The sequence below is a fragment of the Dunckerocampus dactyliophorus genome, chromosome 16, assembly GCF_027744805.1.
Source record: "Dunckerocampus dactyliophorus isolate RoL2022-P2 chromosome 16, RoL_Ddac_1.1, whole genome shotgun sequence".
NCBI classification, from domain to species: Eukaryota; Metazoa; Chordata; class Actinopteri; order Syngnathiformes; family Syngnathidae; genus Dunckerocampus; species Dunckerocampus dactyliophorus.
Genome location: NC_072834.1, coordinates 6,454,297 through 6,467,909, shown reverse-complemented (window position 1 = coordinate 6,467,909; position 13,613 = coordinate 6,454,297). Strand labels below are relative to the sequence as shown.

At 38.7% G+C, this 13,613-nt stretch overlaps 1 protein-coding gene across 1 annotated transcript; it reads right to left on the bottom strand.

Moving 5' to 3' along the window:
- Positions 1-761: 761 nt before the first annotated feature.
- Positions 762-13,613, bottom strand: f11r.1 (F11 receptor, tandem duplicate 1). Its single transcript, XM_054754880.1, has 10 exons — positions 13,316-13,613; positions 10,620-10,679; positions 8,118-8,234; positions 6,818-6,955; positions 6,529-6,731; positions 6,331-6,433; positions 5,835-5,942; positions 4,413-4,425; positions 4,216-4,276; positions 762-4,059 (listed from the first exon to the last, which is right to left on the bottom strand). The coding sequence occupies exons 1-10, from the start codon at positions 13,365-13,367 to the stop codon at positions 4,024-4,026; spliced, it is 891 nt and encodes a 296-aa protein (XP_054610855.1). The 5' UTR covers positions 13,368-13,613; the 3' UTR covers positions 762-4,023.

Sequence of the window (13,613 nt, the reverse complement as noted above, 5' to 3'; positions counted from 1 at the left end):
TGACATGGGACGTCGGACCATGGACTTCCAGGCAAATGTATTCCGTTTATTAATAGTGAGTACCTCACTACCTCACAGTTTGAACATTGTTCCCTCGCTTTTTCAAAAAAATTCATTAAGGGTCACCGTTTCATGGTGGTCTATGGCCTACTATTAGTCAAAAAATATTGAAAGACAAGTCATATGTAGTATTCTGGTCACTAGGCATCACTAATGAGACATTACCTTAGATTACGTCCAGGGGCCAAATGACTAAATACGCCAGTGATTACATCATCTTAACAGTGCATGGAATCAGCCATGGCATGTTAGATGATAGAGTGGGGAAAAAAAAAGTTCTCCCATTATGTGTGGAAGTGGTATCTTTTTGGCTTCTTTGTCCTTCTTCCGCACTCCATTTAAAACCCTTCAATTTTATAATAAATAGGTGGCTAACTAGTTGGCTCAGTAGCTTGCTATATGCTAGCAGCGGCAGCTGTCTCTTATGTCCCTGCATTGATCCTGTAGCCTGCACAGTGTCTTGCAATGTGGTGTAAACAAAGAATAATAGGCATGTAAAGGTGTCTACAGGGCTCTAACAATGGTAAAAAACGGTATATTGAAAGTCAAGTAAACAGGTTTTCGATGATCGAACTGCAAAAATATTCCATTTAATATTGAATGCTACTTTGCGGAAATTTGCTTATCGCGATAAACCGATAACCGCGATAGACGATGGACGACGTTTATTGCCAACCATTGTTGAGACAACAGCAGACCAATTTAAACAACACATTTTTATTAGCAACATAGAAATGTTACATCATCAGGTTGATTCATCAGCTCCAAACATATGTGGAAAACATACAGGGCTCCCAAATAAATATTGTATTAGATATTGTATAAATTCATGATATGTACCAATGTCTGTCTATGTCAACCCAGTAAACACGTGATTGTTGAAGAGTTACCTACCAAAAGCATAAAGAATCAGGAAAATAAGTTGGGGTAAGTAAATTCATAGTTGTATTAAGGCAATACAGGATCATACAAAAATGTCCACTCAGTTTAATTCACACTCTCCAGTGATATGATTCTATTACCTTAATTTAAAAAAACAACATAAAAACACTACCCTGCTTGCAATAGTCTAACCCAGGGGTGTCCAAACTTTTTCCAGTGAGTGCTGCATATTGAAAAATCAAAGCATATTTATTTCATTTTGTAAAAAAAGACAAAAAAGTTTGCATTGTGTTGTTAGTTATTAGTATCACCGTCTGCCTTTTCTCTTTAGATTGTGCCTTTTTGCTCTATTTTTCCATTTTTTTCTGTTTAAAAAAAATTCTATTTTATTTATATGCTTCAGGCCAATAAAAAAATCAATTTAAAAAATGAGCCACAGGCAGCAAATGGCCCATGGTCCGCACTTTGGACACCACTGGTCTAACCAATGTAGTTCCCAAACAGCAGTTTAAAACAAATGTAACATACATTCATTCTCCAGTTAAATTATACAGTACAGTGGAATCTCAGTTAGCGTGAGCCCTGGTTAGCATGTTTTTCGGTGAACGTGAAAAACTTACACCAGAATTTTGCCTCGGTTTGTGTGTATTCTCCGGTTGGCGTACAATAAGGCACGCATCTTGTGTTGTTAATTCACGGAGTCCCCACAGTGTTCTTGATGTACAGGGTGGGCCAAAAGGAGTTACCCATCGCATATCTCTATCGTGTTCGCTTAGGTTTTGTCCTAGAAGCTTAAAATTTTGGATAGTTTCTCTCAAAAGGTATAGCTTTTGATGTACCAAAGTTCAGTTGTTTACTCCTAATGAGTGTCGAGTATGGCATCGAAGGGTAAGCGTGACCAGATTGTGGCCTTGAAGGAGGCTGGACTGACAACAAAGGAAATCATGAAAAAGGTGAATGTTTGTCGTAAGACTGTCTACAATGTCATGAAACGATACAAGGAGACTGGCGAGACCACCAGCAAGCCAATCCCTGGAAGAAAACGTTCAGTCCGAACCAAAAGGGTTGTTGAGATGGTGAGGAAGAGAGTCCAAAGGAATCCTCGCAGGAGCATGAGGGCAACAGCAAAGGAAGTGAACATCTCAAGAACTTCATTGAGAAGAATTGTCAAACAGGATCTTAGACTGAAAGCACTAAAAATGCAACACAGACAACTAATTTCAGCCGCTTCAAAGAAAAAACGGCTTCACAGGGGGAAAATGATGCTGCAGGAGATCCAGAGTGCCGCAAACAAAGTCCTGGTTTGGTCTGATGAGAAGATCTTCACCGTTCAGGCAGTGGTCAATTCCCAGAATGACAGGGTTTATGCACATAGTACACAGCACCTACCAGAAGGCTGCAGAACTCATTTCCGTCGTCAGAAGCCAGCTGGAGTCATGGTGTGGGCTGCTGTTGCATCTGATGGCTCAAAATCTCCTTTGGTCTTCATTCAGGAGGGTGTGAAAGTGAACAGCCAGGTCTACATTCAAATGCTTGAAGAAAACGTGTTGCCATGGTGTACCAATGCGTTTGGAAACCAGTATATTTTCACACAAGATGGTGCACCCGCTCACACATCCAATGTCACACAAACCTGGTGCAAGGAGCACTTTCCTGGCTTCTGGGACAAGAACATGTGGCCTCCATCAAGTCCGGACATCAACCCAATGGACTTTGCGATCTGGTCTATCCTGGAGAGGGAGGTCTCAAGAGTATATCACAGCAGTGTCACCGCTTTGAAGAAAGCTTTGATGACATCATAGTCAAAACTTGATGCAGAGATAGTGCGGCGCTCATGCCAGGCAGTGCCAGGTCGTCTCCAGGCTATGATAAAGGCAAAGGGTGGCCATATTGAGATGTAAATCTTTTTGGTGGTTGACAATAAAGTATGGAAACTGTGTTCAATGTGTGTCATGTTTGTCTGCAAGCATTTTTGAATAGTGCAGAAAAAACGATGGGTAACTCCTTTTGGCCCACCCTGTATTTATCAGACAACGTCCTTCCTTGTTAGCATCCTATTAGCTAGCTTACAAAAAGGCAACCAGCAACTGAAGTTTTGTCGCCTGTACAGTATATGATGTCTTCATTTGACTTTCAAAAACGGTAACACAAAACACATTTTTATTGTTTTATAATTATAGTATTACATGCATAAAAACGCATACAAATGACGAATGAAAGGGATAAATGAGCATTTATTTGTACCTTCATTGAAGCGACTGTTCCCAAAGACATGATGTGGCAGCGAGATCAACCACCACCGCTTTCCTGTTTTCATCCACCTCGAGAATCAAATCTTCAATGAAGGTAAAGGTAACCTTAACTGTTCATTTATCCCTTCCATTTATATGTATTCATGTGCATTTTCAATGGTTTTCTGCATGTAAAACTATAATTGTAAAACTACAAAAATGGGTTTTACGTTAACATTTTTGGCTTTCCGGAACAGATTAATTGGATTTACATTATTTTGTATTGGCAACATTTTTTGTATTAATATATATATTTCGGTTCTATAACCTAGTTTCCACTGTATTTTTATTCGAATATTAACCTAAAAACCTACATATAATACAAAGTATGTCAGTCACACCAAAGGCCAGGTAAAATAACTGATTTTATGAACAGCACAAACAAATAGACTATCTACAGAAATAAAACTTCATAACTTCCATAGTACACCGAGGTTTACCAATAGTGATCTTCAACAGCTTGAAGTTGACATGTAATTAAAATGACTTGTGCTAGTATTAATTCAACATGCAAACAAGCAGCACACTCCTAAAACAGGTAGAATTTTAGTGCTTAGTAACACAACAGACACTATTAAACTTGTGTGCCATTACTGGCTTGTAGTTCCTTATTTCTTCTAAAACTGATGTGTAAAACCGACAAGCTGATGTACAGCAGATGAAATAAATTTATGGTCACGCTGCTATATGACAACTTTGGATCATATATTATTTTTAAAATGTTAGGATGTCATGTATAAACTGCAAAGGCACACACTAAAACAGTTGAAACCAGGCTGTTGTTTGTAGACTATACCACAAAAGATGACTTCTGCTTGAAATCTCCCTAGGAAACAAACACATCAGATAGCATTATTTGAATATTCTCTCTGTTGGACCTGAATATGAATAGTTTTGCCACAATTTTAAAGATTAAACTTGTAAGCCATGAAGGGACACAAAGAATTCTGAAAGCTAATAAGCAAAGCAGCATCTTACGTACATCATCATCCTCACCACCATACACTGAAGGCGGCTGGTAAACCATGTTGGGTTTTTGTCTGCTGCAAGACAAATTTTAGACACAATAGACCATTTCAGACATGTAATCTAAGATGAAAAACTGAAACATTAGTTTAGATACTTTGGAGATGGATTATCTAATGCAATCGGGTATAAAAACAAAGAAAATCCTCTTACCTTTCAGTCAGTTCTGCAAAGAGGAAAAAAAGAGCACCCAGTTATTGGTTTTACAATTACAAATTACTCCAAGAATAATGTCCCTGCTTTCTCCGCCAACATGTTAACTTTTTAAATGTTATATGGACATTATACCTTGAATAGCTTTAAGTGTATATTTCCCAATGCTAGGCTTGTTATGATAACTTTTACTGGACGATAAATGTCCTACAAATTATTGCAGATAAACGACATTATTGGCAACATTATTTTGAGACAATTTTTTCATTAATGTAGAGTAATGATAACATATGGTATAATAATGTGAGTATACCCTAGCAAAAGCAAAACATTTTAATATCTCAACAATATTTAACATTGCAAGTGGAATGTCAAGAGCTTTTAAATAAAATCAACTTAACAACATACTACATTAAAAACAAAAAATCCCCCCCCAAAAAACCCAATGAAAATAAAATGGACTCAGTCTGTTTTAAGCAAAAACTGCACTTAAATAAAAATCATAATCAAAAACAATAAAAATAGACCCTGTCTCTGTTAAGAAAAAGCTTTCCAATAACAACCACACACAACAATAAAAACAATAAATAAAATGGAGTATCAAGTTCTGTAAACAAAATTGCAATTCAATAAATAATGAATATTGGGTATTATTCCTTAACAGGAAGGCTTAACATGTAGCGAACTATACTGCCTGTGAGAGTGCACCATTTTGCACTGTTTTGTTGATATTTACTTTGCCGATCAAACACTTCAGTAAGCGTTGACTGTCTGGACGAAGACTCCTTTGCACCTCGAGAAGCAGTTTTTTTTGCCGGTTGGTAACACTGAACAGGATGGTTATGTTTAAAGTACGCATGCAAGTTGCCCACTTCCCCTTCTTTGTCGCCACTACTTTCCAACAAATGCGACATATCGGCTCGTCGGTGTTCATGGGCTCACCTAGTTAATTCTGTTTTAAAACCAAAATATTCTCACACTGGGGCTGTCACATTCGCCTTAGAAACAATCGCTTTTGTGCCTTCATTTATATTTGTGTTTGCTCACTCGCAGGCTGCATCACTCTCGCTAGCAGCCCCGCCTCCACCCACTGGCAAAAAGAGACTGAATGACTGACAGGAGGGTTCACTCACTACCTTCACTCAGCTATAGAAGCAAAGTGTCCAGCTGTTGAGACAGAGGCACAGAGTGAACCCTCTTGTCATCCAGTCTGTTTGGTAGAAAGAGAGGAGGAAAACAAACACGCATGCACAATTTATCGAGGCCGGCAAAATTATGAAGTTCATTTTTATTTATCATGCGATTAATTGAACGCTATCCTGTGCTGGTGATTATGGCAGCTAAGGGGAAGAGAGTGACGTATCACAAGCAACCAGGAGTGAGAGCCTCTCTAGGCAGAATATACTGTATGTGAATACTCACGGGGCAGGTATCCTTTCTTGTGTGCGTACCAAATTCCCACAGCGAGTAGGACGAGCAGCAGGAGAGCCACAATTACACCAGCAACAATGCCTCCTGTGTTGATGTCACCTAGAGGAATAGTATGGCAAACATATTTAGGTTCTTTCACTGAATTACAGTAACACAAAAGCTTATTCATCCCATTGCCATCCCAATAGACCACATGTGTCAAACTCGTGCCCTGGAGGGCCGAGACGCTGCAGGTTTTCTCTCCAACCAGTTTCTTCAGCAGGTGATTTAATTGATGAGCTCCTTCCCTCAAACTGAAGGTGTTGATCATTAAAATCACCTGCTTTAGTGACTGGCTGGAACGAAAACCTGCAGTGTCTCGGCCCTCCATGGCACGGGTTTGACACCCCTGATTTAGATGAACAAGATCATATCTATAAAGGTGTAGAGATACTTTGCATGTCTTGTAACTGTAGGTTTGTCAAACAACTACTTGATGTGAACTTACGGACTTCCATTTTCACAGCTTTACAGCGCTGAGGAGGACCAGCAATGTTTAAAGCCTCACAGTAGTACTCGGCCGCATCGGTCTTTTTGATGGACGGAAACACCTGAGAATACACAGTATGGTTAAAGAGGGTACTTCCCTTCTGAAACGAACATGCTGGCATAAGCATAATAAAGAGAGTTGAGAATTGTAGCTGACCAGATTGCCATTACTAGAGTTCATCAGGTAGGTATAATTCTGGAAGCCGGAAATCTTGCTCGGCTCAGGTGGCAGAAGGACGCCATTTCTGTACCACTTATATTGGGGAGGAGGAGAGCCATCCATGTCATGGCAGGACAGCAAGACCTTTTTTCCAGTCGTCACCGAGGTGGGAATTCTGCACAGGGGTGTAGACGGCGGCACTGCGGGGAAAACCATAGTAACATACAGTCCCCCATAGTAAAATACAGTCTTAAAAGGCATGTACAGTGAGTGTAAGGATCGTTACCTAGTACTGTGAGAGTCACTCTGGTCTCCCCAAACTTAACCCCAGACACCTCGCAGTAGTACTCTCCATTATCCTTGCGGGTCACTTTGCTGAATCTCAGGTTGCTGCCATACATTGTCACACGGTCGGAATACGGTGCTGGGGGAAGAGCTCCACATTAAAAGCCATACAATAGAGTATATACAGTGTTCCCTCGCCACATCGCGGTTCACCTTTCACGAAATCGCTGTTTCGCAGATTTTTTGCATTTTGCATATTTAACAGCATATGAATGTGCACTGTGTTCTGCATCCTTGTGGTGTATTAGAGCGATCTATCGGTGCTCTGTTGTATGTGTCTGTTAATGTATTTACTACTGCTACCGGTGTAGGGGGTTGTATACTCATGTTGAAGACGTGTGCAGCTCCACCTCGTCTCAGTGTGCCTGTACGAGCATATTAGGAACCCAAAGTAGACAATAGCTGGTTAAATATAGAGCCACAACAATACTTATTGGCTAAGGGAGAAGCCGCCCGTTGTGTTCTGCGTCCTGGTTGGCTGTAGACCATTGTTAATCAATCTCCTTCGTGCCGTCGCTATCAAACTAGCTAATTGCGTGAGCTGATTGCTTATCACCAATAAACAATAGAAGAAGAAGAAGAAGCAGCAGCTAACCGGCTAAATGAATCGGTTCAAGGAGTAGGACAAGGAGCATGACGATGGCAGTAGCAATATGTTTTAAAAGGGTACAAAAACGCTACAGCCGAACGGCGCCAAGACGAAGCACGGTCAGGATTGAATCTGCGTGAGTCACTTCATAATTTGTTGTTTCCAACCTAGTAGACTGATCATGAAAATTCAAACAAAATTTAAGCTTTGAGAGTGTTTAAAATGTGAGAAAATGTTAATGCCTGTCTGAGAAAAGTGTATTGTAAGAGGTTTTACAGCCTTAAAACATATACAGTATAATAATTGTAAACAAATAAAGTCGGCTACTTCGCGGATTTCACTAATTGTGGGCTATTTTGGGAACCTATCCCCCACGATAAACGAGGGAACACTGTATACATCTGCCAGACTTATGGTATGCAACTTTGTTACCTATTTGCAGTGAGGTTTAGAGACCTAACCTAGGTAGGTCAGTCATGCTGTCAAGGGTTAGTGGGAAAGTTTAGGGTTTCAATGTGCTTTGGGCAGACAAAACTGACTGTTGCATCAACAAGGTTTGAAGAGTGCTGGTGTAGAAATTGAGCAAAATGTAGCTAACAAAGAGCGGCAACAAAGATGAACTGCACAATAGCTACGCTAATGGCACACTTACCAGTGGGCTTGCCATCAAAGCAAACAAAATTCTGTGAACCCGAGCGGTCCTTGAATTTCCACTCCACCCTGGCATTTGAACCAAAGTCCGCTGAATAGGAGCATGTAAGGTCAACCCCTGTAATAGTAGAGTGAACAATAAAGCAAAAATTAAAAAAATAAGACACTGTTTCACACAATTAAGAGGCAAAACACAAATCTAGTTAAACATATCGGTCAGATATCAGTAAAAAAAAAAAAAAAAAAAAAAAAAATATATATATATATATATATATATATATATGTATATGTATATACATATACACACACATACATACACATATACATACATACATACACTGATAATATATAATATAATATTTACATATAATATAATATATACTTACATTACATTACATCGGCCTGCCTCCAAAATCTCTGATATTGGCACTCTGATAAAAGCAGTCCACTTAGCCCATTCCAGACGGAGTGATGGTGGCCATGTGGCAGTATTTTTCATTAAAGTTCTAAAAAGACTAGGGCTACAGCTATCGAATATTTTAGTAATTGACTATTCAATGGGAAAAAAAATTTGATTGAGTAATCTGAAAAAATATTTTTGCTTGATTAAAGAGAAATGATAAATGCACAAGAGAAAATATTACATTTCACTAAATAATAAACGACCAATTGGTTTAATTTTTTTTACTTCTTAAATTCACATTGTGCGGAGGAACAAGCTGTATTTTCTTGGGTCTGATGGAGTACATGATGGTGCTTTTCTAGATAAATTTATCCATGCCAGACTAACTATTTACTGGAAAAGGAGAGAAATAATAATGACTTTACTAAGACTAAATTACATATTACATTATGTTGATGGCTGTGTATTTATAAATCCTAAACTTAGACAGGCTTACTAGAAATAAGACAAATATTCTTTATATTCTTTATTGAGTTTTTGCAGTGGTCTAAGTCAAATGAAAACACCTTCTGTGATGGAACACATTACTTTCAACTAAGTGAGTAATATATTTATCTATACATTACTCTATACTTATCATATATTTATCTATTTTGGAGAAAGGTTTTTAAAGTAAATTAAAAAGTGATAGTTTTGTTTTTGTCTTTTAATACAAAGCTATGTGTTATTACTGGTTGTTGAGTCAACATTTCAGCTTTTTGTTATTGTGCTTTTTGCTCTATTTTTACAATTTTATTTAATTTCTGCTGTGATGCCATGACAAATGAGCTATGGTCCACAGATGGCCCCTGCACCGCACTTTGGCCACCCCTACTTTTGTGGCTCTTTGTCAGGGTCAGGCTAGTGCCATCGGCTCTATGAGCAAAATACAACTCCTTTTGGCTTGTTGGCGTGGGCGAGCCATGGTGGTTGAGGGGCTGCGTTACAACAGTCAGTCCTTATGAGCAGCATTTTTTGGAGGTGCACATCTATGGAGTTATACTGTAGTTGTGCCTTAATTTTGAGGTAGCAAAGGCAAATTTTGAGACACATTAACAATAATTAACAGTACAATAATTACTGTTGCATTAGCATGCACATCGCTGCGCTCTGTCACTCTCTCTCTCTCCATGTCACTGAAATAAACCCTGTATGAAGTCACATTACCATCGCAAAAAACTGCCACACATTCGACAGTAGTCATAATTTAGAGAAAGCTAATTCTCCACACAGCTAACTTTAAGTTAGTAATGTATATTAACCTTGATCTCACAGATGTGCACTATGTTAATTCAACCTTGTCTCGGATGTTCTCTGAGGAGATTATGCAACATACTGTAGATGCGATGTTGGGATATGCAAGTGCTGCGTTACAACGGATACACGTCACAATGTTCAACTTGCTGTTTAGACACATTTACTGTCTGTTTTTTTACATTTTGTTTTTCATCACTTTCGTTGCTTCGGTATACCCTCCCGAGCTTTCAAACCTTTGCTTCTTTCTTTGCCCTCTGCGTGGGTGACATAAGAGAGATGGTGACGTCAGCGATTCCTCGAGGCAGAAAAAAATCCTCCCTTATTTTCTGTATTCCAGCTACTCAAATTATTTGAGGAATCGTTGTGCCCCTAAATGAAAAAAAAGGGCAACTGACTGCAAAATTTCGCATGCACAAGTTTCCCGTGATGGCACAGAACCGGGGAAGTTCAACAAAACAAACCTCCTAGCGGTTTTGATCAGCATCATCATCATAAAAAAACAGCAGGAAGATTTTTGCAAGACCTCGGCTCCCTCAAACATCGACCCCTTTCCAAAACATTTGCAAAGCATGAGAAACTCCCACAGGATGACAAAAAGTCACGAGCTATAACAGAAAAGAGCCAGTCCCTGTTGGTGGGACTCAAGGCCAATACTCAAGGCTGCAACATTAGTTTTGTATCAGAAGTGAAAAACTTGTGTCAGTACACCCCTAACACAAACCTTCATACATATTCTGTTTTTTTCCCCATAATCTCATTTTGGGTAATATTTCATAGGACCATTTTGTATTTTAAAAGATTTACCTGCATGTTCTTTTACTTGTACCTTTGGATTGCCAGTGGTTACTAAAAAGCCTCTCACACCTGTTGACATAAAAAAACAAAACAGATGATTAGAGGTTACTGATGTCACTGATTTCATAACTAAATACACAAAAGGCATGTACAAAATAAGCAACAGACACACACTCAGCGGTCATAAAATTGGGTAGACCTGCAATACTCCAATGAGGTCAAATCAGAAGCGGTTTCCTTTAGAAAGAAAGAAGAAATGCATGGTTGTAGATGGCATTAATGTACACACTGCAGGTGTGCCTATTGTCGTGGCCAGTGAGTGTGGTGTGAAGAAAAAAACAGCACAATGTGGTTTACATAAAAAAAGAAAGATTTGGACTACTCATTAACTGTGCCACAATTACATTTCTTATGAATTATTACAAATATAATTAATTCTTACGAATGCAATTCATTCTTACTCACAATTACAACAAACACGCCGTGGGGAGAGCTACATTTTCTCACACCTTTCTAAAATGTTTCAATCTATGTGGGTGGGTAGAAATCAGAAAATGAAGTTGAATCACACCGACATTTTATGAAATTATTACTATTAGGGCCACATTAAAAATACAATACTGCAAGATTTAGGAGACATGAGTAAAGTTCTTACAAGAATAGATACAACAATAAACCTATAACTATTTTCATGCTAAATGTGATTGACTGTGAATGCTCGTTATTGAGAGAATTGCAATTCTCGGAGGTTCCACTGCAGAATTGGAAGTGAAAAAACGTGGATTGGTGAATCCCAAATTTAAAATAACAAAATATTTAAATCACACAAAGTGAACATGAATCGCAACAGTAGCTCGCCACAGTGCCGACACTGGAGTTGGATCAGCGCTTGTCACACACTGGTAACAAGCCTACAGGGCGTGGACACACACACACACACACACACACACACACACACACACACAAAAAAACAACAACATGCAGCTCGCTGTTGGCTGCTGAACCAGCAATGAAACTGCAACACTGAAACTACCGTAGCTCTTTCAGGAGCAGTAGTGCTGGATGACACATCCAAACATGACACAACAAAAATAAAGGAGGAATGCAGTGTAGTGTAGTTTACGCTAGAGGTGGGCGTATTGATCCAAATATCAATAGTATCGATACCAAGGATAGTTTCAGTATTGGTTAATTGTTTTTAAGTTTTCCTCTATACTTATTTTCACAAATATCTATGTGCTTTTTTTTTGTTGTCGGTCATATTGTTATTGATATTGTTATACTTATGTGCAGTATTGTTATATTGTTTACAAATTCAGGGAATAAGTCCTTGAACACTGGACGGTTTTGAAAGATTTGAATGAGAGTCAATAGTAGTTTTTGCTTTTGTTTAATATTGTTTAATTATTTTGCGTTTTCCGTTTGTCCTGTACTGCGTTGAGGGCCCAAATAGAGAACCCTACATGTTACTGACTCACTGTCCACGCATTTTTTTTTTTTTATCGAGTGTGACTGCTAAATAACCCACAATGGGGCCGAAGAAAGTTGCAAGTGCCATCACTTGGATAAAGAAGGTAAGAAAACACAATAAGTTCCACCAATTCGTCATTTATAATTATTTTTGCATTATTTTCTGCATGTAAAAAAATGTTATCATTCTCCATAAAATGTATTTTTTGTTCATATTTTTTGATGTCTGGAATAGATTCATTGTAATTATTTCCTATGAGAATTGCCTCGGTTTTCGTACATTTCACTTCTCGTCAGACCTTTTGGAAGGAATTATTAAGGAAAACTGAGGTACCACTGTAAACAGTATCGATATCAGTTTATGTCTTCAAAAAACAGGCCCTGGATTTACTTGGTATTGGATCGATACCAAAATTTGCAGTATCAAAGAGCTGACTACATTCCCTAATATTATTTTATCCAACGTTTGGGTCCAATGTAGAAATGTGCTACAGCATATTAGGTTGAAATGTAAAAATGAGCTCTAATGAAGCATGCGTTCAATAGTTGCAATCTCTAAAACCTTTCAGTTCCCATTACAGTTCTCAAACACGTATTACTTAAATGATATTTTGGGGCTACAGTGGGTAACAATTAGAAGTTACTGCATCCATACTGACAGGTGTCAATATTTGGTACATAATACATAATCTATAATAATTTGGTAACATTGTTGAGCTGTACACGAGAGTGGCAAATTAAGAGGAGGAAATCTCACCACTAAAACCTTCTACGACAAAAATAAAACCACATTTGTTAAAGTAACAAGTCCCTGGCAGTCAATCAACACTTAACACATCCACTAAGCAGAATTTTCAGTGTGCAAGTGTTCCTAATGTTGTGACCAGCGACTGCTGGCCGAAACCAAGAACTAATGAATTCGGAACCAGTTTCAGGTTTGAGATAAGACTAGGGAATAGGCCTAGTACTGAAACTCTGGGAGTTTTCTGTATAATTAGTCACATGTTTAGTGTTTATTAAACCATGCCAAATAACGTTCAGTTTTCGGACTGCGTGAATTTCCTCAACACACCTGAACAGAAATGTCCATTTTGGAAAAGGCCTCGACGTTCAACACGGCCCTCCAAAGTCCTTAATTACTGAATTCAGATATTTGGGGGCTTCTACTTAAAACATAAAGCTTCAAATATATAAAGAAAGTATTAAGTGAAGCAAATAAGTTGTTTTTAGCTCACCTGTTGCAACAGACGAGAACAAAAGCACTGAAACCAACCAACCGTGAATCATCTTCGTCGTCGGTCTCAGTGGTGTTCTTTCGTGACAAAAGCTTCACAGAAGTAATGGTTTGGAAAAAAAACGTATCCACCTGAACAAGCCTCTTAGTTGCAATTTTAAACACTTGGTCGACTCTGGCAACTTGACAAAAGCTCCACCTGTATCGTCGTGTGTGCAGGTAACAAGAAATAACAACAAGCTAGCGAGGACTTCGCTTCCGGTAAGACGATCCGCTCAGGTGTCATCAGGGAGGGGGCC

What these genes read in the sequence shown, in the direction of transcription:
- f11r.1 (XM_054754880.1), bottom strand. Translation starts at nt 13,367, where the DNA reads ATGATTCACGGTTGGTTGGTTTCAGTGCTTTTGTTCTCGTCTGTTGCA. An exon ending in AGTGACTCTCACAGTACTAG is followed by an intron (nt 6,732 to 6,817) that starts GTAACGATCCTT and finishes TTTTCCCCGCAG; the next exon opens with TGCCGCCGTCTACACCCCTG. An exon ending in AGCTGTGAAAATGGAAGTCC is followed by an intron (nt 5,943 to 6,330) that starts GTAAGTTCACAT and finishes CTATTCCTCTAG; the next exon opens with GTGACATCAACACAGGAGGC.